Source organism: Narcine bancroftii, chromosome 3, assembly GCF_036971445.1.
Source record: "Narcine bancroftii isolate sNarBan1 chromosome 3, sNarBan1.hap1, whole genome shotgun sequence".
NCBI lineage: Eukaryota > Metazoa > Chordata > Chondrichthyes > Torpediniformes > Narcinidae > Narcine > Narcine bancroftii.
The window spans coordinates 245,612,589-245,637,139 of NC_091471.1; the positions used below are offsets into that span (position 1 = coordinate 245,612,589).

The 24,551-nt window shown below is 45.7% G+C and overlaps 3 protein-coding genes across 9 annotated transcripts in view; 2 read left to right on the forward strand and 1 right to left on the reverse strand.

Annotated features, from left to right (window-relative positions):
* Positions 1–8,435, forward strand: part of LOC138758446 (long-chain fatty acid transport protein 1-like) — a 59,499-nt gene extending 51,064 nt beyond the window's left edge. For all 6 annotated transcript variants that reach the window (XM_069927371.1, XM_069927366.1, XM_069927370.1 and 3 more), the window contains one exon: positions 1,840–8,435. In XM_069927371.1, the coding sequence (XP_069783472.1) occupies positions 1,840–1,997 (158 nt within the window). In that variant the 3' untranslated portion in view covers positions 1,998–8,435. The remainder of the gene's footprint in view (positions 1–1,839) is intronic.
* On the forward strand, positions 5,991–20,402 carry pglyrp6 (peptidoglycan recognition protein 6). 2 transcript variants are annotated; one of them, XM_069927373.1, is made up of 6 exons: positions 5,991–6,076; positions 8,544–8,689; positions 10,127–10,978; positions 12,976–13,186; positions 15,485–15,779; positions 20,284–20,402. In XM_069927373.1, exons 2-6 carry the CDS (start codon positions 8,626–8,628, stop codon positions 20,290–20,292), a joined length of 1,431 nt encoding a protein of 476 aa, XP_069783474.1. In that variant the 5' UTR covers positions 5,991–6,076; positions 8,544–8,625; the 3' UTR covers positions 20,293–20,402. The 2 variants fall into 2 exon arrangements, with proteins under 2 accessions (XP_069783474.1, XP_069783475.1); XM_069927374.1 differs by lacking the exon at positions 15,485–15,779.
* Positions 20,403–21,487: 1,085 nt separating this feature from the next.
* Positions 21,488–24,551, reverse strand: part of LOC138758451 (prostaglandin F2-alpha receptor-like) — a 92,577-nt gene continuing 89,513 nt past the window's right edge. The window contains exon 3 of the mRNA XM_069927382.1: positions 21,488–21,734. Within this exon, the coding sequence (XP_069783483.1) occupies positions 21,666–21,734 (69 nt within the window). The 3' untranslated portion in view covers positions 21,488–21,665. The remainder of the gene's footprint in view (positions 21,735–24,551) is intronic.

Sequence of the window (24,551 nt, forward strand, 5' to 3'; positions counted from 1 at the left end):
GTTGAACGTTGGCCTCGGTAATATATTGAAGGGGAGATTCAAAGATTTCCACCCCACCCCAAGAAGAGCTGTCTCTTCAACAGAATTTTTACACTGCATTCCCTTATCTCAAAACCACAATCATACCAGGAGCAATAATTCCTCTCCATTAATCCTCTAAAGGCATTTCCTCAAATTAAGCCATCCCTCACTTGACATATAAAAGATGTTTAGGCAGGTGCATATCCTGTTTAGAGGAACGTGGGCCAAGAGCCAGCAAACGGGGCTAGCTCAGGTTAGCATGGACAAGCTGGGCTGAAGGGCCTGTTTCTGTGCTGCCGACCTCTGTGGCTCCAATTTCCCCTTTCCTTCTTGTTCCTTTTTCCACAGATCCTTGGCCAAACCTTCAGGGATAATCAATGGCCCACTGTAGATAGGCTTGGCAAACCAGAGAGAGCAAAAACACAAAAATGCTGTGGAAACTCAGCAGGTTACACATAAGGAGGGAAAGATACATAACCAATGTTTCAGGCTGAGCCCTTCTTCAAGGTATGAGCTAAAAGCAGGCAGGGCCTGAATGAAAAGGCTGGGGAAGAGAGAAGAAAGGGCAGAGGGAGGAGAACAGGCCATAATTGGATTTGGAGTACAGAGATCCTGCTACAGCTGGACAGGGCCTTGGTGAGACCACACCTGGAGTACTGTGTGCAGTTTTGATCTCCTTATCTGAGGAAGAACATCTTTGCCCTGGAGGGGGTACAGAGAAGATTCACTAGACTGATACCAGGGGTGGAAGGACTTGGATATGAAGAAAGGTTGGATAGACTAGACTTGTATTCTCTGGAATTTAGAAGATTGAGGGGGGCGTCTTTGAGAAACATATAAAATTCTTAAGGGTTTAGACAGACTAGACAGAGGTAGTTTGTTTCCAAAGCTGGAAAAAAAAAACCAGAACCAGGGGTTTAAGGATAAGGGTGAAGTTTTTTTAGGACTGAGATGAGAAAAACTTTCTTCTCTCAGATGGTGGTGGATCTGTGGAATTCTTTGCCACAGGAAGTAGTTGAGGCAGGTTCCTTGTCAATATTTAAGAGTAGGTTAGATTTAGCCCATGTGGCTAAAGGGATCAAGGGGGTATGGGGAGAAGTCTGGAACCGGGTTCTGATCTGCCATGATCATATTGAATGGCGGTGTAGGCTTGAAGGGCCAAATGGCCTATGACATGGACAGGAGAGGAAAGGTGAGGATTAATGGGGGTGGAGGAAAGGAGACAGAGGAAAAGGGAAAGATTCAGGGGTAAAGAGAGAGCGAACACATATCAACTAGAATTATTTACTCATAGCGACAGCACAGAGACAGACTAGGAGTCTACTTCAATGGCTGTTGGCTGGGCATATCTCTCCTGACCTTGTCTGATTGCTAGAAGCTTTGTCTATGTTTTGCATTGCCCCAGTGTTTGGCCTCCTTGCCCACTTCTGTGAATATTCAAGGTGGATCCTCACCATGTATAACATGGATGTGGGTACCTCCAGCAGGATGAGAACATTGTATTATATTCAGAGACTGAAAGCGACCCCCATGTGAACAGGGACTTTGTTAACTGGGACCTTGAAAGGTTGAATACACAGTCCTGTTACAGCGCCAGCGACTGGGGTTCGAACCCAGCACTGTCTACAAGGAGTTTGTGCATTCTCCCCATGGCCTGTGTGGATTTCATCTGGGTGCTCTGGTTTCCTCTCACCCTCCAAAATGGTACAGGGTTTGTAGGTTAATTGGGGTATTTGTACAGCATGGGCTAGAGGGCCGGAAGGACTTGTTACAGTGCTGTATGTCTAAATTAAAAATTTTAATTTATTGCTCTTCCAGGCACATTCAAGATCCAGAAGATTAGGTTACGCAAACAGGGTTTTGACCCAGAGCAGACACGAGACAAGCTCTACTTCCTTGACTCAAAGCACTCCAAGTACATCCCTTTGGACATGACGGTCTATGAGATGATTCTGGCTGGGAATCACCATCTTTAGATTAGCAAGCCAGTTTCTGGCAAGTTAACAAATGAAATGTGAATTACAGGGAAAGGTTGGGGAAAAGCTGGGATACGAACTGTGCACAGAGCAGGAAGAGGCTCTCCTGTGGACTGGAGCACTATTTGGCCATTGAATTCCCAGTCACTTTGAGCATCTTTGAAATGGTTTAGGACCCGGCTCCAGTCCACAGTCAGGACCTGTCTTCCTGGAACCTGATCTAACCTCAGGGATTCGGGACCCCTGTTCCTCTGCCTCTATTGATGCCCATGGAGAGAGAGAATCCATGAGTCCCAACCAGGAACCATGCCAATAAAGGGATTCTTGAGCCGTGGTCTCTGCTTTGGGACAGTGCCCTGTCGACAACGCTGGAGGGGGGATGAGGCACGAGAAGCATGGTCACTGACATTCCCTGCGGTTATGCTGGCTGCCCCCTGTTTTCTTAGTTCCATCTCCCACTCCCACCCCCTTATAAATCGACCCTCACTGTATTCAGTTGCATTGCAACCAGTTCCCTGCCTCTCACCTGCTCTGTGTGATATTTGGGTATTTCTTTGTGTACCCATGTGGTTAGGGAGCCTGTGCTGGTGTGCTTTCCTGTGTATTTCATTGTGCATTTCTATGTTGAGGAATTTCTGTGTGTCCACATCTACATACTGTGTGTGCAAGCTTTTGCGTGGATCTGGAGGGGAAGACGGATTTTTGTCTATGTATAAGATGTGTCTACGTGGATAGTGTTTGTGTGTATATTAGGATATTTCTATGGGGATTTTTATCTGTGTATGAGATAGGATATTTTATATTCATGTTTGAGAGAGAGAGAGAACCCAGACACTTGTGTGTGAGTGTGCGCTGATTTCTGTGTGTGTGCACTTTCACTGCTGTTTGGGGTCCTACTCTGGATCACATCACAGCCTGTCTCGGAGACCATTCAAGTTTTCAGTGAGTGCCAGCAGAAACCTCAAACCCACCCCACTTAAAGCACGAACTCTGTGCGAGGAACAGCACTGTTGCCTGGAAATAACTTGTCGAATTTCAACAGGATTCTTGCCGTTCAGTCTCCTGTGACCGTACGCCTGGATCTGGGACATTGGGAAGGTGCAGCCCAAGGCATTCATTCCGTGCACCCATGTCCTCTCAACCCTGTCACCAAGGAATGCTTTAAACGCAGAGAGCAGCCAACACCGTGTTTGGAGGAGGGATAATGCAGGTGGCTCCTGGGTGCGTCATTAATCCCTGACACAAGAGCTCAGTTCAGCCCAGCTGCACCGTCCAGAATGCTCTGCACAGACAGATCTCTGCTCCTCAGCACAAGGGGGTTGGCATCAGGGTTCCAGCAATGCACCCTGCTCCATCTGATCCTCACAGGCAATCTCCCCATCTCCTTCTGGCCCAGGGGTAGCTGCAGCAGGGCAGATTGGGAGGTGAGTTGGGGACCTGGTGTCCTCACCTACTGTCAAAACTGGGAGCCTGTGTTAAACGTTCTCCACCTCCTCCTTTCACTCGCAAGAACATAACGAAGGGCCCTCACTTAGAGTATCTATTTGGATCCCCACTGCATCCAGCCAGAAATAATTCAGTCAAGCTAAAGGGAAGTAAATGATCACTTAGCGGAGACGGCAACTAAGAACCAAGACCAAGGACAATGTTTTCTGAATCCCAGCATCAGGCAGAAAAAACATACAGGATGTAATCTCTCATGCAAGGAATATTGAAAACTCATAGGAATTATTTTTTACTCTATTTTCTGTGGGAAATCAATTGAAGGAGTCTCGACAGTTTGGCCAAGAGTTCAGGCAAGAAACATTCTTCCACTCTGGACTAAATTGTCAGAAGCTCAATTTCAATGAATAGCTGTCAACACCATTTTATTTCCATTAGTGAATAAAAACAGGATGTTTCAACCAAAAATGGGTACAAGTTGAGGAACCTTAATCTCGATCGAAATTAACATAAGGGAAAGTTGATGGAAGTCAGTTGATTTCAGTAGTTTGTATTGGATTGATCTGTCTTACATAGGTTTCTTCAACAGGATTTAACCAGCCTGACCTCTCACTAAAATTGTACTGACCATTCAGTAGCACAGTATTACATATTGTATTGTCTTGGTGAGGTATGATTAAACATTACGTGCCTTAAATGCTGCCAGTGTATACGTGTGAGAGGGAGAGAATTATTCAAGAAGGTAGTGGAGAGGTAAACAAGTTGGAGAGCATTATAGAAACAGACCCTTCATCCTATCTTCTCTATGCCAGTCAAGTTGTCCATAGCCAGAAGCCCATGAGATGTAGAGCAAAAATAGGCCATTCAGCCCTTCGAATCTGCCCGCCATTCAAACATGAGCTGATCCATTATCTCACTCAGCCCCACTGACCAGCCTTCTCCCCATAACCTTTGATGCCCTGGTTAATCAAGAACCTACCAATCTCTGCCTTCAAAACACCCAATGATCTGACGTCCACAACTGCCTGTGGCAAAAAATTCCACAGATTTACCATATTCTGGCTGAAGAAATTCCTCTGCATTTATGTTCTAAACGGACACGCTTCAATCCTGATGTTGTGCCCTCTTGTCCTAGACTCTCCCACCACAGGGAACATCTCTGTCCATGCCTTTCAACATTCAAAATGCTTCAATGAGATTCCCCCTCATTCTCCTAAATTTCAACGTGCAAACTCCAAGAGCCATCAAACTTACCTCATATAAAACCATTTCAATCCCAGAATCATCCTTGTGAACCTCCTCTGAACCCTCTCTAATGTCAACTCATCCATTCTTAAATGAGGAGCCTAAAACTGCTCACAATACTCCGCGAGGCCTCTCCAGAGCCTTACAAAGCCTCAACATCACATCCCTGCTCTTATATCCTATTCCTATTGAAATGTACGCCAGCGTTGCATCTGCCGCCTTCACCATCAATTCAACCTGAAAGATCAAGATATCCTGTACATCTGGGCACTTCCAATTTTTAAAAAGATTTATACATATTGCACTGTAACATTCCCAGTACGTTTTGAAGAGTGAGAGAAAACTGGAGCCCCTGGAGAAAGCCCATGCAGACACAAGGAGAATGTACAAACTCCTTACAGACAGCCTGGTCTGGTCCCGATCGCTTGCGCTGTAAAGGTGTTGCGCTAACCGCTAGGCCAGTCGTGCCGAATTTTCTCCTCATTTGGTCCAAAAATTCACGTGTGCCCATTGTAAATGTTTATATTGAAGATATTAGTTAACCCAAAGGAATGATCTAAATTTGTTTTTTCAATGGATGAATATGGGATGTTGTGTCCACATCAGAGAGCAGATAACATTTGTTTTGGTGCCTGATTTGGATTAAAATGCTGACAGTAACAAATAAAATCCCCCTCTCCCCACCTCCTCCCAGGCAGGGCAAGGGCAAAGTCCCTGTGGTCCTCGCTTTCTGCCCCACCAGACCCTGCATCCTCCAACATGCTGTTAACTGCCAGCCACATTTCTCCCCTCCAACCCGATGCACTTTTTACCAGGATAAGTCTCTCCCAAGACTCCCTAATCCTCTCTCAACCATGGGACGGCACCATGGTGCAGTTGCTGCCTCACAGCTCCAGAGACCTGGGTTGAATCCTGACCTTGGTGCTGTCCCTGTGGAGTTTGCACATTCCTGCTTCCAGAGAGGGCAGATTGTTTGTTTAATTCGGCACTCATTTTTAAATTTATTTTGAATATTTTATTAACATTTTTATGCAAGCTTGTACAGCCATTCACAGTGTCATGCCAACAATGGCAGTTCACATTCAAATATACATTATTCATTTTCTTTATGACTATATATAAAAGCCTGTGTCTCTACCAGCCCCCCTCCCCCAACACATAAAACAAAATGACTCACTCAAACTTCAACCAACAGCAAGGAAACTTGAAGACCAAGAAAATAAATGACATGGGGCAGGAATTGTCGCAGCTCAGTGGGCGGCCTCGGGGCCGATATTCATTTCCTGCCTTTCCTTAATCAGGATCAGTGCAGGGGAGAAGAAGCCACGGCAAGGAGCGGGGAAACCAATCACCACCCTGCGCCTATGTATGGCTGCCATATCTTACGAAAGGTACCGTATTTGTTTCTCAGGTTATAAGTTACTTTCTCCAGGGGAATGCAGCTCTGCGTTTCCTTGTTTCCTCGTTCGATACCAAGATTAGAGTCGGATTTCCAAGTCACTGCAATGCACTTCCTGGCCACTGCCAATGTGATGAACACAAATTGGATTTGAAATTTGCTCAGCTTCATTGTGAGCCTGATGTCCATTATGTTTCCCAGCAGGAACAACTCTTGGGTCCTGTGGGAATCGCTTGCCTATAATGTTCTCCAGGATTTGGCCTAGTTCTACCCAAAAGGGCCTCACCTTGGTACATGACCAGGTTGCTTGCACGAATGTCCCGGTCGCAACGCCACATCTGAAGCATTGGTCCGAGAATTCCGGTTTTGACCTTTTTATTTTTTGTGGCGTTAGATACAGCTGGGGCAAAATGTTATACTGGACCAGCCTGAATTGTCTATTGTCTATTGTCTGTTGTCTATTGTCTATTGTCAGCCTGTACCTTGCATTGAGGACCATGATCATGCTTTCCCAGCACAAGTCGGACCAGCAACTCTCATCAATTGCACTGAGAGACTCCCATCTTTCTCTCGACCTATGAAGGCCCGGTTTGAGTCCCTCCGACTGGAACAGGCAATACATTGCTGAAATAAATTTCTTACCGCCCCCCCCCTTTTGAATCAAGTCCTCTATATTACTGCATCGAGGTAGGGCTATACTTGGTCCCAATACATCTCGTAGAAAAGACTTTATTTGAAGATAGCAGTGGAATGTCTGATTTGACAAAGCATATTTATTTTTTAGTTGTTCAAACAACATTAATTTCCCCTGCTCATAACAGTCCTCTATGCACCTGATGCCATTAAAGCAACAGATGTCCAGGATCTTGTTACCTACCATTAATGGTATTAATTTATTAGGAGCTAAGGGCGTTTTGATTATCTCAGGTACCAAGATGGTGAGTTTATTTGCAAGCAGTCCATCCAGACATGCAGATCATACAGCAAGTGAGGCACAGTACAGAATTGTAGAGTTACAGAGAGAGATCAGTTGGTACGGAACAAAAACAATGTAGTTTTACTGTTGTGAGGTTCATTCAGGTGGACAAAGAGAAATCAATTGATCCAGCGCCGACTGGATGTGTATTTAATTTAGACATGCAATACGATAATAGACACTTCCAGCCACGAGCCCATGCTGCCAAAATACTCCAATTAACCTACAACACCCATATTCTTTGAAGAGTTGGAGGAAACTGGAGCACCTGGAGGAAACTCATGCAGACACAGGGAGAATGTAAAAACTCCTTATGGACAGCAGCGGATTCAAACTTGACTCACTGGGGCTGTAACAGTGCTGCGCTAACCTAGGTTTGGTTCCTGCCTAGTGGATATCAGGACTAACAACCTGCCACTCTCGATCGTCAAAGGAATCAACTACCCTTAAAACTCTATCAGTAGGTGTTAATATTGTGAAAGAATATACTTTATATTGTTTTAAAAAAGATAAATTGTGGCAGGTTGTTTAGTGTATGTCACATACAAACACTTCAAAACAGATCTCATTTAAAATGTTGGAGCTCTGCTCAAGCCAGACAGTCCAGGCTCCAGGTGCCTTTGCACAAACTTTGAAGAATGGCTAGAAGGACTTCATGAGGAGGTGTTAATTGGACATGCTATGGAGTAATGGATTATTGTTTTGGAAAGCGACAGACGAACAAACTGGAAAGATTAGGCCCAGATCTGCAGTCTGTCTGAGTGCATTTGGCTGCTCTCATCGGGTCATGTGGTTTTCTCTGAGTGTGTGAGAGAGAGAGAAGAGAGAATTCAGTTCTGCAACAGAACCAGTTGGGATGGGTTGTGAATTCTTAGTTCAGCCTGATCAAACCCCTTGTTGTCCATACAAGAGGAGATGGCTGGCTGTATAATATAATAAGGGAAACAAAAAGGAACTTTGTGGTGACCTGAAAGAAAGAGGATATCATCTGGATGGGGAAAGTTTCTTCAGCAAGACACTGAAGTGGCTGATCAGAAGGAATCAGTTGTGAGTGTCCAACAAGCAACAAATCTCTGAAAACCAACAAGAACCTTCGCGAACGGTAACCATTTACCTTTCAAGCCCCAAAGCCTGGTGAAATTCATAAATGTTAAATTCTGTGAACAGTATAAGAATTGCCTGCAACCAGTGAATTTGGAGGAGTGAGAAGGGAGATTGGACTGTGAATCAAAGAACTTTTTTGAATTTATACACACATTACATAACACGTGTATTTAGAATTAGAAGGGGGTTAAGTTAAGTTAATAGTAACAAGTTAAAGTTTGATCCTGTTTTCATGTTTAAAGATAATTAAAAGCAACTTTAGTTTAAGTAACCATTTGTCTTGGTGAATTTCTATTGTTTCTGGGCTTTGGGGTCCTCTGGGCCCATAACATTATGATCAAGTTCACCAACTAGGATGGAATGTTATTATTTACCATAGAAAATAAAGTTCAAGCAATGTTGTACAAACTGCAACCAATTGATAAAGGGGACAAAGGTTTCTACGTGTGTCGATTCCGAGGATGGTTGGCTTTGGAATTCTCTTTTTCTGGATCCTGCTGTGCTCACAGCTCCAGCTTGTTGATGGTGAGCCATCTGCCCATGAGTGGCATTTCATTTATTCGAGTAGGTTTCACTGGGTCGCGCACTTTCAGCACAGCACTTCAGCCACCCATAGCCCGAGAGAATAAATCAATACAACATCTCAGCCGTAAAATTCCCTGTTTCTCCCAGTGGTGCAGTGTGTTGCAAACTCACGGGGGGGGGGGGGGGGAGAGAGGGCGCAGGATTGCAACGGCAATGTCTGATTCAGCAAATCAGGCAGTATCTGTGGACAAAGTACCAGTTAACATTTCAGAGGGAGATGGGGAAGTGTCCATTGGAAGAGGGGTGGGCAGGTGGGGGGGGGGGGGGGTGTCAAGGGTTTGAGAGAAGGGGAGCAGGTCAGGAGAGACGGAAACTGCCTTTCCCCTTCTCCCCTCCCACCTCCACCCTCTTTCTATTCCTGCTATATCCCATTCCCACTTTAATCTCAATGAAGGATTCAGACCTGCGATGCTGACAATTTCTCTCCACAGATACTGCAACTTGTGTCTCTCTTTTTCAAAAGATTTAACATTGCTTTATTTTATTTAGACATACAGCACAGTAACAGGCCAAGAGCCCATGCTGCCCAATTACATCCGATTGACCTACAACCCTGGTACATTTTTGAATGGTGGGAGGAAACCAGAGAACCCAAAGGAAACTGACGCAGAAGTGGGGAGAGCATAGAAACTCCTTTACAGACAGCGCTGGATTCGAACCCCAGTGACTGGCGCAGTTATAGCATTTGCTAAATGCTACGCTAACCAAACCACAATTATTGAAACTAAGGGATAATTTATGATGGACAAGGACCTTCCAGCACCTGGCTGGGAGGTGGGAGGAACCGTGAGCACTCACGGTCACAGGAGATCTCCATTTCTGGCCATTGTTGTTTCCCCTTCACATGATGCCTTCCTGTGATTGGTCCTCCCCATAATCACATGGTGCCTTCCTGCGATTGGTCCACCCCATCACTACATGATGCCTTCCTGTGATTGGTCCTCATAACCACATGGTGCCTTCTTGTGATCGGTCCTCCCCTTAACCACATGATTCCTTCCTGTGATTGGTCCTCCCCATAATCACATGATTCCTTCTTGTGATTGGTCCTCCCCATCATTACATGGAGCCATCCGGTGATTGGTCCTCCACGTCAAAATATGGGTCCATTCTGTGATTGGTCCTCCACATCATCAAGATGAGCCTTCTTGTGATTGGCCAACCCCATCACCTCATGGAGTCTCCTGTCATTGGACCTCCATGTCACTATACAGGGCTTTCCTGTGATTGGTCCTCCCCACAATCACATGGACCTTTCACAACATCACAGTATGGGTCTTGCATGCATTTGTCAGAAGTGTTACCAGCCTTGCAGGATAATATTGCTGGCCATCGAGCACTTCCTCCCTTTGCTGAAAATCTTTGTTCTCTTCCCAGCAACGTCTAGTTATCACCTCAATAACGTTTTAAGCATTATTGAAGAGCTGGAAGGTCAGAAACCTGCATGGACGATTCTCAATATTTCAGCCATTCTATGCAACTTTCAAATATCCAACCAGGATTTCCGACGCCTTCTCCTTGGGGAGACCTCAGCCCCTGTGCTCTCGCCGGGGACCTTGTCTCCCACAAACCTTTCTTTCCTTGATATGGTAATGAATCATCAGGCCGGCCCTTTGACTGAGAGAGGGGTCGTCCTCACCCCAGATGGGACAACGGTCGCAGTTGGGAACCTGATGGCGGGAATCGAGGCCGGGCTGAAGAACAAGGTGGGCTGGTCCCAGCCAGTTGCCAGGAGACTCCCTGATCACGTGGACAATCTTTACACCCTGACATTGGCCAAGGACCTGGGCCTGGCCTTCCTGTCGCACCACACAAATGGAAGGGAAGAAATGTTGGGGCATGACGGCTGCTGGGATGATGTGGACGATCCTAGTGTTTTCACCAGATCTGGTACATGGACTCCAGCCACTGCAGCTTTGATCAATGGTGGCATGGATGGCTTCCTCTTGGGAAACCACCTCACCCACCTCCAGTCCCCGCTCCCCAAGCTCAGCGTCCTGCTGAGAGATTATTACAGCCAGCATCACCATCTCCTGCCCCTGAAGGCCAGTTCACGCAAAAAGAACTTTGAGGCCACTTTTGATTTGGGTAATTTTACAAGTCAAGTCTTAAGCGCTGTTTCCCTTTATGACCACCTGCGGAACAATTCAATCCTCCAGCATCTCGATCGCGATACCTTCAGAGAGATTTGTGAGCGAGGAGTCAAGGAGTTCCATCGTTCCTATCTGGGTAAGCATTCCAGTATTCGTTTTACAGAGGAAACAACATAAGAAATAGAAGCAGGAGTAGGCCACCTGGCCCGTCTAGCCTGCTCCGCCATTGAATAAGATCATGACTAATCTCCACCTACCTGCATTTTCCCCAGATCGTTTAATTCTCCAAAAATCTATCCAACCTTATCTTAATATGTTTCCTGAGGTAGCAGTCACTGCTTCAATGAGCAGAGAATTCCCCACTTTCTGAGAAAAGCAGTTCCTCTTCTCTGACCTAAAAGGCTGAGTAGGTGACATTATGGACACTCAGTGATTCTGAAGAGATTTTCTTTCACTTCACTTTCTCTCATACTGTAAGGGATGCCGGGCAATGCTAATGAAGACTCTCTGCTTTACGGCAAGCAAAAGTTAAAGTATCTCATGATGTATATTAAATTTTTAAGGTATTATTATGTAACATTGGTTTAGAAGAGTATTAATTGACACATGGGTCTGAAGTGCCCAGCATAGCACTTAGTTCGAGGGCAATTGGAGAAGGCTAGTAAATGCCAACCTTCCCACCAACACCCCCTACATCGAATGAATGGATGGCTATGATCTGATTGAAGTGTAGAGAAAACAAGAGGGGCCAAACAAAAGGGGAGACACGGTAAAAGCAGAGATTAATGCGCAATGCCAACAGCCCAGGTTCGAATCTGGCGCATTCTGTAAAGAGTTTTTACGATCTCCCCGTGTCGGTCTGGATTTTCCCGGTTTCTCCAGTTCTCCTCCCACCCTCCAAAATGTACACAGTGCATAGGTTAATTGGGCGGCACAAATTTCAGGGTCTGGGATCAGCTTCTACCTTGTCATGGTAACGCTAAGTCGCGGAACGTCAAATGAAACGTTACAGTTGCAAGCATTAGTGAAAAGGGATATATGGCAACGCGACAGGCACCACTGCAGTCCCGCAGGTCCAGTGGCCTGATTTCGGCCTTGGCCCCGGTTGCTACCTGTGTGGAGTTTGTACATTCTTCCCATAGCCAGGTGGTGTTTCTCAGGCGAGGTGAGGTGGATGTAGACAAAACCGAGAGGGTGAAGTGTCCACTGTAAATAGCTCCTGCTGTGCAGATGAGAGGTGGAATCTGGGGGGCGGTTGTGTGGGGTGGGGTGGTGAGGGGCTTTGGTAATCGTCTGGAGTGGATAAAGGCATTAGCGAGGGATGAGTGCAAATGGGTGAACATAAGAGACGTGAGCAGGAGTCGGCCATCTGACCCATTCGATGACTGATCTCGCTGTGGACTCAGCTCCACTTACCTGCCTGTTCCCTCTGGCACTTAATTCCCCAACTATGCAAAAATCTATCTATCTTATATACAATAATATATTATTACCTGTACCTGGCGTAGAGAGTTCCACAGATTCACTACGGACAGTGAAAAGCAGTTCCTCATCATCTTTGTTCTAAATTTACTCCCATGAACCTCGAAGTTAAACCATGGGGAGGTGGATGGTAGCATGGATTCCAATGGGCCCATTTCTGCATTCTATGACTTGGTGACTGACTCCAAAGTCACCCTGCAGAGGCTAACACTTCCAACTGGGGCATTACAGTTGATGTTCCACAGCTGACCGTGAACTTTTATACTTTATTAGAAGCCAAATCCAGCCACTGGAACCCGTGAACACAATTACACCTTACAAATAGTCATCCAAATAGTCATGGAGAGAATGTACAAGCTCCTTACACCCAGCACCAGGTTCAAACCTGGGTCACGGGTGCTGTAATGGTGTTGCGCTAACCGGTACGCTAATTGTGCCACTCCTCTTGTTTAGCTCTCTTGTCCACTCCACCATTCAATCATAGCCACTCGTTCACCTCAACACCACTGCCCTGCATTAGTCCTCTGAGAACCCTAGAATAAAAGGCAGAGGGTGGGTCCATGCTCACTTCCAACGGCACCGTGCGTTGGGTGAGACAACCCCAAGTTGTCCGTGAATCATGCCTGCCTACCATGTAGATTGTTCTTCCAGAGTGCCCCACCATTATCCCGCGGTGCATGTGGGCCGCCAGGCCATTCAGGGGTGAGCCTGTGAGTCTGGCGCTACCCCTGGCTTTCGTCTACATCCACCACACCTTCGAGCCCAGCCAACCATGCACGAACTTCCAGGACTGCGCTGGGGACATGAGGAGCATCCAGCGCTTCCACCAGGATGTGAGGCAGTGGAACGACATTGGTTACAAGTAAGGAATTCTGACAACTTGGACTTGGCCGACTCTCGAGGTGGGGGGTGGGGGGAGGGACGCGATCGACAGGAGAGGAGAAGTTCTCAAGCCTGGAATGGGCCCTTTGGCCCATCCCCTCCATGATGACCACGTTTGCATTCAAGGATATCCCTACTTACCTGTATTTGATCCATATCTTATACACGTTAACTGTCCATCATATTTACTCCAAGTTCAGTTCATTTATCAATCCATCACATCGTGTCAGTACAACCAGACGAAACTGCTCTCTGGTCCACAGTGCAAAACTCTACAAACACACCTACAGATAAATGACACCAATACACAGAACCTATGTACATATATTAACATAAATATTATTAATAATTAGTAGAGTCATTGCTTTTAGCAGTTGAGCATTCGTTCAGCATTCTCACAGCCCAAGTTAATAGCAGTTAGTGCAATGCCTTTACAGCGCTAGCAATCAAGAAAAGGGTTCAAATCCCAGGCTGTCTGAAAGGACATTGTATGTTCTCTCTGTGTCTGTGTGGGGTTTCCCTAGGGACTTTAATTTCCTCCCATCGTGGGAAATGTAGCAGGGGTGTAGGTTAATTGGGCAGCACAAACTCTTGGGCTGAAATGGCCTGTTACTCTATTGTATTTCTAAATATTTTTAAAAATTTTAAAAAGCTGTCCTTTAGTCTGGTGTCTTTGGCTCTGGCTCTCCCACATCTCATTCCTGACGGGAGTAGCTGGAAGAGCAGAGTGGTAGGGGTCAGCACATTCCGGAGGAACTTAGCCCTCAAGTGGTGCCTGTGGAAAGAGGATCTGGGTCAGGGACCCCTCCACAGAAATGGGGGAGGAGTGGAGGAGGGATATAACAGATAACAAAGGGAGGTATGAGACGAAAGTCCTTACTGAGATAGATCAAGAGGGATAAGGAGCTTGAGTACTGATGGTTAACGAGGTGATCAATAAAACTGGGTGGGGGGGGGGGAAGTAAGAAAGGGATCGAAGCATAAGAATTCAAATTTTAAATGTAGACATGCAGCACAGTTACAAACCCATTAACCCATTCCCCCCCCCACCCATGAACCTACAACCCTGACATTTTGAAGGATGGGAGGAAATTAGGACACCCGGAGGAAACCCACACAGACATGAGGAGAACGTACAAACTCCTCACAGACAGTGCCAGCTTTGAATCTTGGTCACTGGACCTGTAAAAGCGTCACACTAAGCGCTACACTAACCATTCTGCCCATTAATGATAATGAGTTTAACGTCATATACATCGTACAAGTTACTTTTGCAAGGAACTTCTCACTTGCTGCAGCTAAACAGATACTTCATGAAAAAAAAACAATAGTATACATTAAATTAAATTTTAAAAGATCATAAATACAAAAAGTAGATAGATCATTCATATTCACAGTGCAGGAGAAGAGTGGCCATGTGGTTTATAATTGGTGTCATAAGGGGAGGTTCAGGAGCTTCATAGCTATTGGAAAGGAACATCTTGAATCACAGAACATTACAGAAAACAGGCCCTTCTAGCCTGTGCTGGACGATTATTCTGTCTCATCCAGTGGTTCTCAACCTTTTCCTTTCCACTCACATCCCACGAAATAATCTCTATGCTGTCGGTGCTCTGTGATTAGTAAGGGATTGCTTAAGATTGGGTGTGGATGGGGAGCGAAGGTTAAGAATCACTGCTCTTGACCCAATTGTGACTGAAATATTTTGCTTGAGAAAAATGGTGATTGGCCCATTTCCTTTGGAGTTCTGAAACCATGCACATAACGAGTCAATGAGGGACAATTAAAACAGTGGTTTTCAAACTTTTTCTTTCCACCCACCTTAAGCAATCCCTTACTAATCACAGAGCACTGATGGCATAGGGATTACAAAGTGGGATGTGAGTGGAAAGAAAAAGATTGAGAACCACTGGCCTAGTCCCACCGACCTACATCCAGCCCATAGCCCTCCATACCCATGTACCTGTCCATTTTTTTCTTAAATGTTCAAATTGAACCCGCATTCACCACCTCAGCTGGCAGCTCGTTCCACACTCCCACCATTTCCTGTGTGAAGACTTTCCCCCCCTGATGTTCCCCCTAAACTTCTCTCCTTTTAACCTTAACCCATGTTCTCTGGTTTGTATCTCACCCACCCTCTGTGGAAAAAGCCTAGTTGAATCCGGACTTGCTGGTCCACAAGCTTCTGTACTTGAATGGGAAAGCAATGTGAAAGAATGAGCAGGTTTCAGAGTGCGCTGGCAATGACCTGTGCTCATTTCTGCCGTGGTCTCTGAAGTTTTGTGGCTGGCTCCGATGGATACCTGTACGAGGGTCGTGGCTGGGACTGGATGGGAGCCCACACCAAAGGCCAGAACTCTAAGGGCTATGGGCTGAGTTTCATCGGCGACTACACCTCAGAGCTCCCAGATCAGGCGGTATTGGAGCTCGTGAAAGAGCGGTTCACAAAGTGCGCTGTTGCCACCAAGAAAATAGTCAGTGGTTATGCCATCCAGGGACACAGGCAACACAGAAACACCACCTGTCCAGGGGAAGTCCTCTTCAATGAAATCAGGACCTGGGAAACCTTTAAGGTAATATCATTTCCAAGGTCAGTCCTTATACAGTTATGGTTAGATTCTGATTGGGATCTCCAGGCCCCAACTGGCTCATTTTTATTGGTTTAACTATTGCATTCGAGGTCTTAACCCACTTGTGTTCCATGATTTATCACAGGACCTCCATAAGGAATGGGACAGGACTGGATTGGGTCCTCTGTGGTCCTGCTTTACACTTTGACCCAGACGACCTGAATGATTCCACCAGCATCACCCATCCATACTTTTAATTCAAGTAAAAACACAATGCTGGAGAAATTCAATAGGTCTTAGCAGGCCCTCTATCCTTCAATGACTTCCAATTCCTTGAACTTGACCACCTCATTAAACTATGCATATTTAACTCCACTGAACTCCCCACCCACCACCTCCGCAGGTTCTTCTGCAGACACCAAAGACCGAAAACCCTAAGTAATCCCAATGAAAGGTGGTAAGCATGATGCATCGCCTCTCTGCGGATGCTGCCCGATCTGCTGAGTATTTCAGATTCTGACCCTGACAACCATTTGTTTGCCTTGCCTCCCAGCACAGACAGTGAGCCACACTTCAGTGGTCTGGTTCTGCAGTGACTCCTTTCCACCCTGGTGTCTTGACTCTCAGCGTAGAATTGAACCCAGGAAGTTCACGAGGGCAACATCTGTATTAAATCTCCAGTAATAACAATGGACAACAAATTTTTCTTCCTGACCATTTTTGGGTGTGTGTAATGGATTATGGGCTGCTGAACAGGAAAATCACCATAAAATTTTCTGACCATGTATCATTTTGAAGATATAATCTATTTTTGTGATTTCCTTTAATATTATGTCTACTAGTATATTCCCCACAAAGAATCAGAATCGAATCAGGATTTATTGTCATGATCAAGTCATGAAATTCAGTGTTTTATGGCAGCATCACGGTGCAAACATTCATATTATGACCATCTGACACAATGACAAAAAATAAAATAATAATAATCGTGCACAAAAAGTGAGGCCATGTCTTTGGTTTGTTGATCATTCAGGAATCTGATGGCAGAGGGGAAGAAGCTGTCCTTGTGCATCTGAGGGCTCATCTTTAGGCTCCTGTATCTTTTTCCCGATGGTGGCAAAGTGAAGAAGGCACAGCCTGGGTGGAGGGAGGTCTTTGAGGATCGAGGCTGCTTTTTTAAGACACCACTTCATGTTGATGTCCTTGATGGAGTGAGGTCTGATGCCTGTGATGTCGCAGGCCGAGTTAACAACCCCCTAGAGTTTATTCTTGACCTGAGAGTTGGCACCTCCATACCAGGTAGTGAAGCAACCAGCCAGAATGCTCTCTATGGAACACCTATAGATTTTCAAGAGTCTTCAGTTACATACCGAATCTCCTTAGTCACCTCACAAAGTATAGCCACTGGCGATCCTTCTTTGTGATTGCATCAACATGGAGAATCCAGGACAGATCTTTGGAGATGTTGACACCCAGGAATTTGAAATTCTTGACCCTCTCCACTACTGAGCCCTCAATGAGGACTGGGTTGTGTTCCCCTGATTTCCTCTTGAAATCCACAATCATCTCCTTGGTTTTACTAATGTTGAGTGCAAGGCTATTGTGACACCATTCGATGAGCTGATCTATCTCCCTCCTAAACACTTTCCTCATTGCCGTTTGTTATTCTCCCAACAACTTTTGCAAACTTGCAGATAGGAAGAAAGCAGAGAGTAGTAGTGGAAGGAAAGTATTCTGCCTGGTGGTCAGTAACTAGTGGAGTTCCACAAGGATTTGTTCTGGGGCCCCTGCTCTTTCTGATTTTTATAACTGACCTGGACGAAGAAGAGGGATGGGCCAGTAAGTTTGTGGATGATATGAAGGTTGGAGGTGTCAAGGATAGCTTTGAAGGCGGTCGTAGATGACAGCAGGATATAGACAGGATGCAGAGTCAGGCAGAAAAGTGGCAGATGGAGTTCAATCCAGATAAGAGTGAGATGGTTAAATTTGAACACAGAGCACATGATTAATGGTAGGATATTTAACCGTGTGGAAGAACAGAGGGACCTTGGGGTCCAAATCCATAGATCTCTCAAGGTTTTCGCGCAGGTTGATAGGATAGGCCTATGTATGCTGGGCTTCATTAATCGGGGGATTGAGTTCAGGAGTTGAGAGGTCATGTTGCAGCTCTATAAATCTCTGGTGAGACCACACAGAATATTCTGTTCTGTTCTATTCACCTCATTACAGGAAAGATTGTGGAAGCTATGGAGAGGGTGCAAAAGAGGTTTTCCAGGAAGTTGCCGGGATTAGAAAATATGTCTTATGAGGCAGGATGGCAGAGGTAGGGCTTTTATTTTGAGGGAAGGTGACTTAATAGAGGTCTACAAGAGTCTGATACCCTTATTATACAATGATCATACTTAATTGGCATGTGAACGACCCGTGTTTAAAGCCAGGTCGGGTCGTTCACACTGAACCAAGAAAAACCGGGTTGAAATACATCGGCTCTGATACTACCTATCTTAGCGGGTAAAATGCAGGATGAAATGACCCCCCTCCCCCCCTTCCACATCCTGAGTCTGTTGTGTTCACACAGGTAAGTGAAGTGGTTAAAAGGCAAATAATTCCCGTCTTTTAATGGCACTGTAAAAAGGGTATGAGAGGCATCAATAGGTGTGATCAAAAAGCAAGCAGGCTTTGTCCCTGCTCCTTTCCTAGCACATATTTCCCAGGGCAGGAATAGCGAACACCAGAGGACATCTGTACAAAGTGAAGGGAGGAAAGTTCAGGGGAGACATCAGAGGAAAATTTTTTTTTAACCTTGCCATAGTGTGGTGCGCTGTGGTACAGAAAGCAGACACAAAACTTAAAGATTGATCAACAGGCTTTATTGTCCCTGCTGCAGTTGGCTGTGGTTAGCTGTGTAACTGACCTCAAGGGGCCGGATTTGGCTTATATCCCAGAGGGTGATTGGCAGCCGACCGGGTGGGGCTTAGTCCATTCAGGTTGGGTGATTGACAGCCGGCCAGTGCTCTTCCTGCAGGTACACAGGTCGCCCCCTGCAGTAGGCTACTTCACATTGCAGTAGGTATTTGAGAGTCGATCAGCCATGAATGTCAGGGTAGGTTTGGAGGTTCGAGGGTCCTCCTGTGTTTTTCCCCCTCTAGGAGAAACATTATCTCCACACCCACCCAGTTAAACACACTCAGCACCTTAAGTATCATCCCTCATCCCTCATTCTTCCAAATCTATCCCCGAGAAGAAGGTCCCTCTGTCCCACGAATCACCCTCCCTTGCGCTATCCCAGGAAGGCGACCAGGTGGGCATCTCACCAAAGTTCCGAGGCTTGGAGAAGGCCGTCTTCCCTGTCTGCACCTTCAAACTTCCCTGACCCCAGCAGGTATTGGAGCACAAGCTGAAGGCAACAGTGGCAAAAGAGGACTTGGTGCAGGACCTGGCCTTAACCAGGCAGTGTGGTTGGTTAGCACAACGCTGTTACAGCACCAGAGACTGGGGTTCGATCCAGTGCTATGTGTAAGGAGTTTGTACGTTCTCCCCATGTCTGCATGGGTTTCCTCTGGGGTCTCTGGTTTCCTCCCACCCTTCAAGATCGTACTGGGGGTTGAAGGTCAATTGGGCAGCACGGGCTCATGGGACGGAGGGCTTGTTTGTCTAAATTTTTTTTTTAATTGCTCATGGGAATCTGCACAAAATACCTGAGGGCGCTTGGCTAATGCTTCCATCTTGTGTTTTTGTATTGAGCCCTATGTGTCAATGATGATCAGCATGGACTTGATGGGGTGAAGGGCCTGTTTCTGCTCTGTATCATTTCTGTAGCTCTACTAAGGAGGCCCTACAGCCCGAGGGCTTATTTCCCTGCAGTTTGCTCTCTCTCTCTCTCTGTCTCTCTCTCTCTCTGTCCCTCTCTCTGTCTCTCTCTCTCTCTGTCTCTCTCTCTGTCTCTCTCTCTCTTTCTCTCTCTCTCTGTCTCTCTCTCTCTCTCTGTCTCTCTCTGTCTCTCTCTCTCTCTCTGTCTGTCTCTCTCTATCTCTCTCTCTGTCTCTCTCTCTGTCTCTCTCTCTCTGTCTCTCTCTCTCTGTCTCTCTCTCTCTCTGTCTCTCTCTCTCTCTCTCTCTCTCTCTCTCTCTCTCTCTCTCTCTCTCTCTCTCCCCGATGGTCTATCAACCCCATTCTGCTTCTCCCATCTGCACTCAACACCTACGTGGGACCTACCCAGAGGAGGCCCAAGCAGCCGCAGTAGGATCGTGCACACTCCAAGCAGATGGTGCCTGAGGTCATGACCCAGGTCTCAAGGAAATGGTGGCAGTGCTAACCACCCTATTTAATGGCAGAAGAGGGCATTCAGCCCATTGAACCTACTCTACTATCTACGAATCATCTATCTTTCCTCCACATTCCTGGCATTGGGATGTCTTTGGTTGGAAATCATCATTATGTTATGTCACCATTCTATGGACATTACCAGGGGAATAATGCACGCTTTTACTTCTCTGTTCCATAACAGGATGATTAAACAGCGAGATGCACTATCAAGCACTGAAATTTAGAGCAAAGATCACACATCGAGACCCCAAGACCAAGTTATGTCTGACCAGTCACCAATAAATAGCTTTCAAGCATCCACCGATTTGATTTATGATTTTATTTGGAGCCTAATTGCCATTTTGAAACTTTGAACTTACACATTGAGGCTCCAGTGAGCTTTGAACCCATGACCTTCTGACTCAACAGGAGAGAGTGAGACCAAATCCATTTTGGGCAGTTCCCCTGGTCTGGTATCATCGAACATTACAGCATAGAAACGTCCCTGCGGCTCTTCTAGTCTGTGCCGAACTATTATTCTGCCTCGTCCCATTGACCTGCACCCAGCCATAGCCCTCCATACCCCTCCCATCCTTGGACCTGTCCAAATTATTCTTAAATGTTAAAATTGAGCTCGTTCCACTTGCTGTGTGAAGAAGTTCCCTCATAAACTTTTCCCCTTTCACCCTTAACCCATGAACTCTGGGAAAAGGCCTACCTACATTTACTGTCATAATTTTAATTACCTCCCCTCATTCTGGGAATAAAGTCCTAATCTGTTTAACGTGTAATTCAGTTCCTGAAGTCTGGGCAACATCCTACTAAATCTTCTTATTGATATCTTCCCTGTCGTTTAGCGACCAAAACTATGCCCAGTACTCTGAATTTGGCCTCACCAATATCTTATACAACTTTACCATAACACCCCAACTCTTGTACTCAATTCTTTGATTTTTGAAGGCAAAGATGCCAAAAGCTCTCTCTACATCCTTATTTACAGGTGACATCACTTTCAAGGAATTATGTATCTGTATTTGCAGTTCTCTCTGTCCTACCACACTCCTCAGTGCCCTACCATTTACCCTGTATATCCTTCCAAAATGCAACACCTCACTGTTGTCTGCATTAAATTCCATCGGCCATTTTTTAGCCCATTTTTCCAGCTGGTCCAGATCCATACACGAGCTTTGAAAACCCTCTTCACTGTCTCCAGTCTTAGTGCCATCTGCAAACTTGCTGATCCAATTTACCACATTATCATCCAGATCCTTGGTCATGATACAGGTCAGGCCAGAATCTCTCCTCAGACCCTAACCCATGCCCTTTCTGTGGTCAAATTCTAACCCTGCTGATCATCTAAAGATCATTTTACAGAATAGGATGGAAGAGAAACGTGGACAAGAGTCTTTAATCAAAGCAGCAAGTTTTATTTCTGAATGTCTTCCAGGACAGGGGTCAGAGGTCACTGGGACCAGCAGATCCAAGGGGATCCCAAGTTAATGTTACAGCTTCCGTCAGAAACATTGATGGGTTGGATCGTTCATTTTAACTTGCCACACTTGAAATTCTTGGTGCAGGGGATCTTCATTTGTCCCTCCCCATCAAGGCAGGCCATGGCTCGGCAGCTAGCCCCGTTCCGAAGACAAGTCTTCCCTGGAATCAAGAAAGGGAGAGTTCATTAGTCTGGTGGTCTGTGCAGATGGCAGGAGATCGCAGCCCGGTCCGGCCAGGGGACAGGGAGTGGTGAGGAGCCCAGAGCAACACTGCATGCAAATTACAGTCCCGAAAGCAGGCCATTCATTCCAACCACTCTCGACTAGGATTTGCACTCTCTGTGTGAACCTCCTCCCACTCTCTTCGTCCTCCCCTGTTTATCCAAATCCCCTTTCTTCCCATCCATGTTAATTTCCTTATGGGAGTGAGTCAAAGCAGGGACATGTAGCCATGGAGGATGGGATAATCTGATAAAGGAGTACAAGATGAGATTTTAGATTTATTGTCAGTGTACAAACGAACATGACATCACATACAACCCTGAGATTCTTTTTGGGAAAGGGAGAATTAGCATTTATTGGCACTGTTAAAAAAAAAACTGGACTCAATCTACATGTAAACAAATAAAGAAATGTGAACAAACTGGCTGTGCAAAAGTAAGATGCAAGTCATTGATCTTTCAGATTTTAGGACTTCTACCTGAGCAATCCGGATTATAGGACTTCTACCTGAGCATCCAGATTATAGGACTTCTACCTGAGCATCCAGATTATAGGGCTTCTACCTGAGCATCCAGATTATATGACTTCTATCTGAGCATCCGGAGTATAGGACTTCTACCTGATCATCCGGATTATAGGGCTTTTACCTGAGCATCCAGATTATAGGACTTCCACCTGAGCAGTCTGGATTATAGGACTTCTACCTGAGCATCCGGAGTATAGGACTTCTACCTGAGCATCCGGATTATAGGACTTCTACCTGAGCATCCATATTATACCACCTACCTGAGCAGTCCAGATTATAGGACTTCTACCTGAGCATCCGGATTATAGTACTTCTACCTGAGCAACCAGATTATAGGACTTCTACCTGAGCATCTAGATTATAGGACTTCTACCTGAGCAATCCGGATTATAGGACTTCTACCTGAGCATCCAGATTATAGGGCTTCTACCTGAGCATCCAGATTATATGACTTCTATCTGAGCATCCGGAGTATAGGACTTCTACCTGAGCATCCGGATTATAGGACTTCTACCTGAGCATCCGGATTATAGGACTTCTACCTGTATTTCTCATCTTCTGATGTGCTACCTGTGTAGATTTCAAAATGTGAGTTGGACAGGTTCTTGATTGAAGGGAGCCTACAAGGCTACAGTTCTAGGGCAAAGAAATTAGATGACTCGTCAAAGTGTTGGCATCGCCACAATGGGCCAAATGGACTCTTTCATGCCATAATAATCCCTTGAATTCATGACTCTCTGAAAGTTAAAGTCAAACTGTTCAGGGACGATGCCATAAAGATATTTTTATGTGAATGTTTAATTTAATTTAGAAATACAGGCCCTTCTGACTCACAAGCCCACGCCGCTTAAATATACCCATGTGACAATTAACCTTCTTGTCACATATGTGGGAGGAAACCAGAGCTCCCGGAGGAAACCCATGCCAGTCACAGGGGAGAAAGTACAAAGACAGCGTCCGTTTCGAACAAAGGTAACAATGTAAAATGCGATGAAAACCCCTAACTCACTCCCCAAAATCAGTAGACTCACTGAAGCCAGAGCAGTTGATGGGTTACAGATTAAAATAATCGAAGATTGAGATTGGTTGAATGGAAGGTTGTGGAACCATTGAAGGTTAACACAGTCCACGGATCAAGTGATGGCAGAACCAGCTCAAATGGCCTACCCAAATGCCTGTAAATGTCTTTTCAGAGAAGTGTACTCGCCATATATGGTTCTTGTTTCCTGTTTTTTTTGCCGGCGGCGATGATCTGTAACAGCACAAGGACTCCCAGGATGGAGAGCAGAACTTTCCTCACCTTCTGTGGCATTCTTTGGAGTCAGCATGTGGCAGGCAGTGCACACAAGCTCTTTATATGGAACCCAGAGAACGTCCAACAGTTAATCATAATATGAGGATTGGATCCACCTGGAGCCGTCAAAAAACCAAATTCAAAGCTCAAGCACCACCCCAAAGCAGTTTGTTATTAATCATCAAACCTAAGCCTTCACTGATATGCGGAAAGTTCAAAGGAATGTTCTGCTTGAATTGCCATAAATGCTGGCGTATAAAATGACTCGTGTATAAGATGACCCCAGAATTCCCTCCTAAACAGTGGTGAAGTATTTTGAAAGGCTGGTGTTGAAACATATCAGCTCCTGTCCGAGCAGCGACATGGATCTGTTCCAGTTTGCCTATGTAGCAGCAGGTGGACACCAATACCCCTGAGCGTAAAGCCCTCCAAAAAGGTAGTGGACCCAGCCCTGGACATTACAGGCAAAGGTCTCCCCACCATCAAGAATACCTATAGGCAATGCTGCTGTCGGAGAGCAGCAGCAATCATCAAGGACCCACACCACCTAGCACATCCTCTATTCTCACTGCTGCCAGGTTGACGAACAGGAGCTGCCCCTCCACCATTGGACTCCTCAATGATAAAGTCAGTCAGGGATTCATTTTAGGACTCTTACTTTTGCACTTTATTGTTTGTTTTAATTCCCTTCAATTTGTATGTTCTCCCAATAGATTTGCTCAGGTTTTCTCCCTCCTGCCGAAAATGTGCAGGGTTTGTAGTTTAGTAGATGAGACGCACTACAGAGAAGAGGGAAAAATCTCGTGAAATGGTGCAAGAATGACAACCTGAGTCTCAACGTGGACTAGATGAAGGAGATGATCATGGACCTCAGGAGGACCAGGAACAACCTCCCTCCAATATCCATCAATAACTCTGTAGTGGAGACAGTGGTG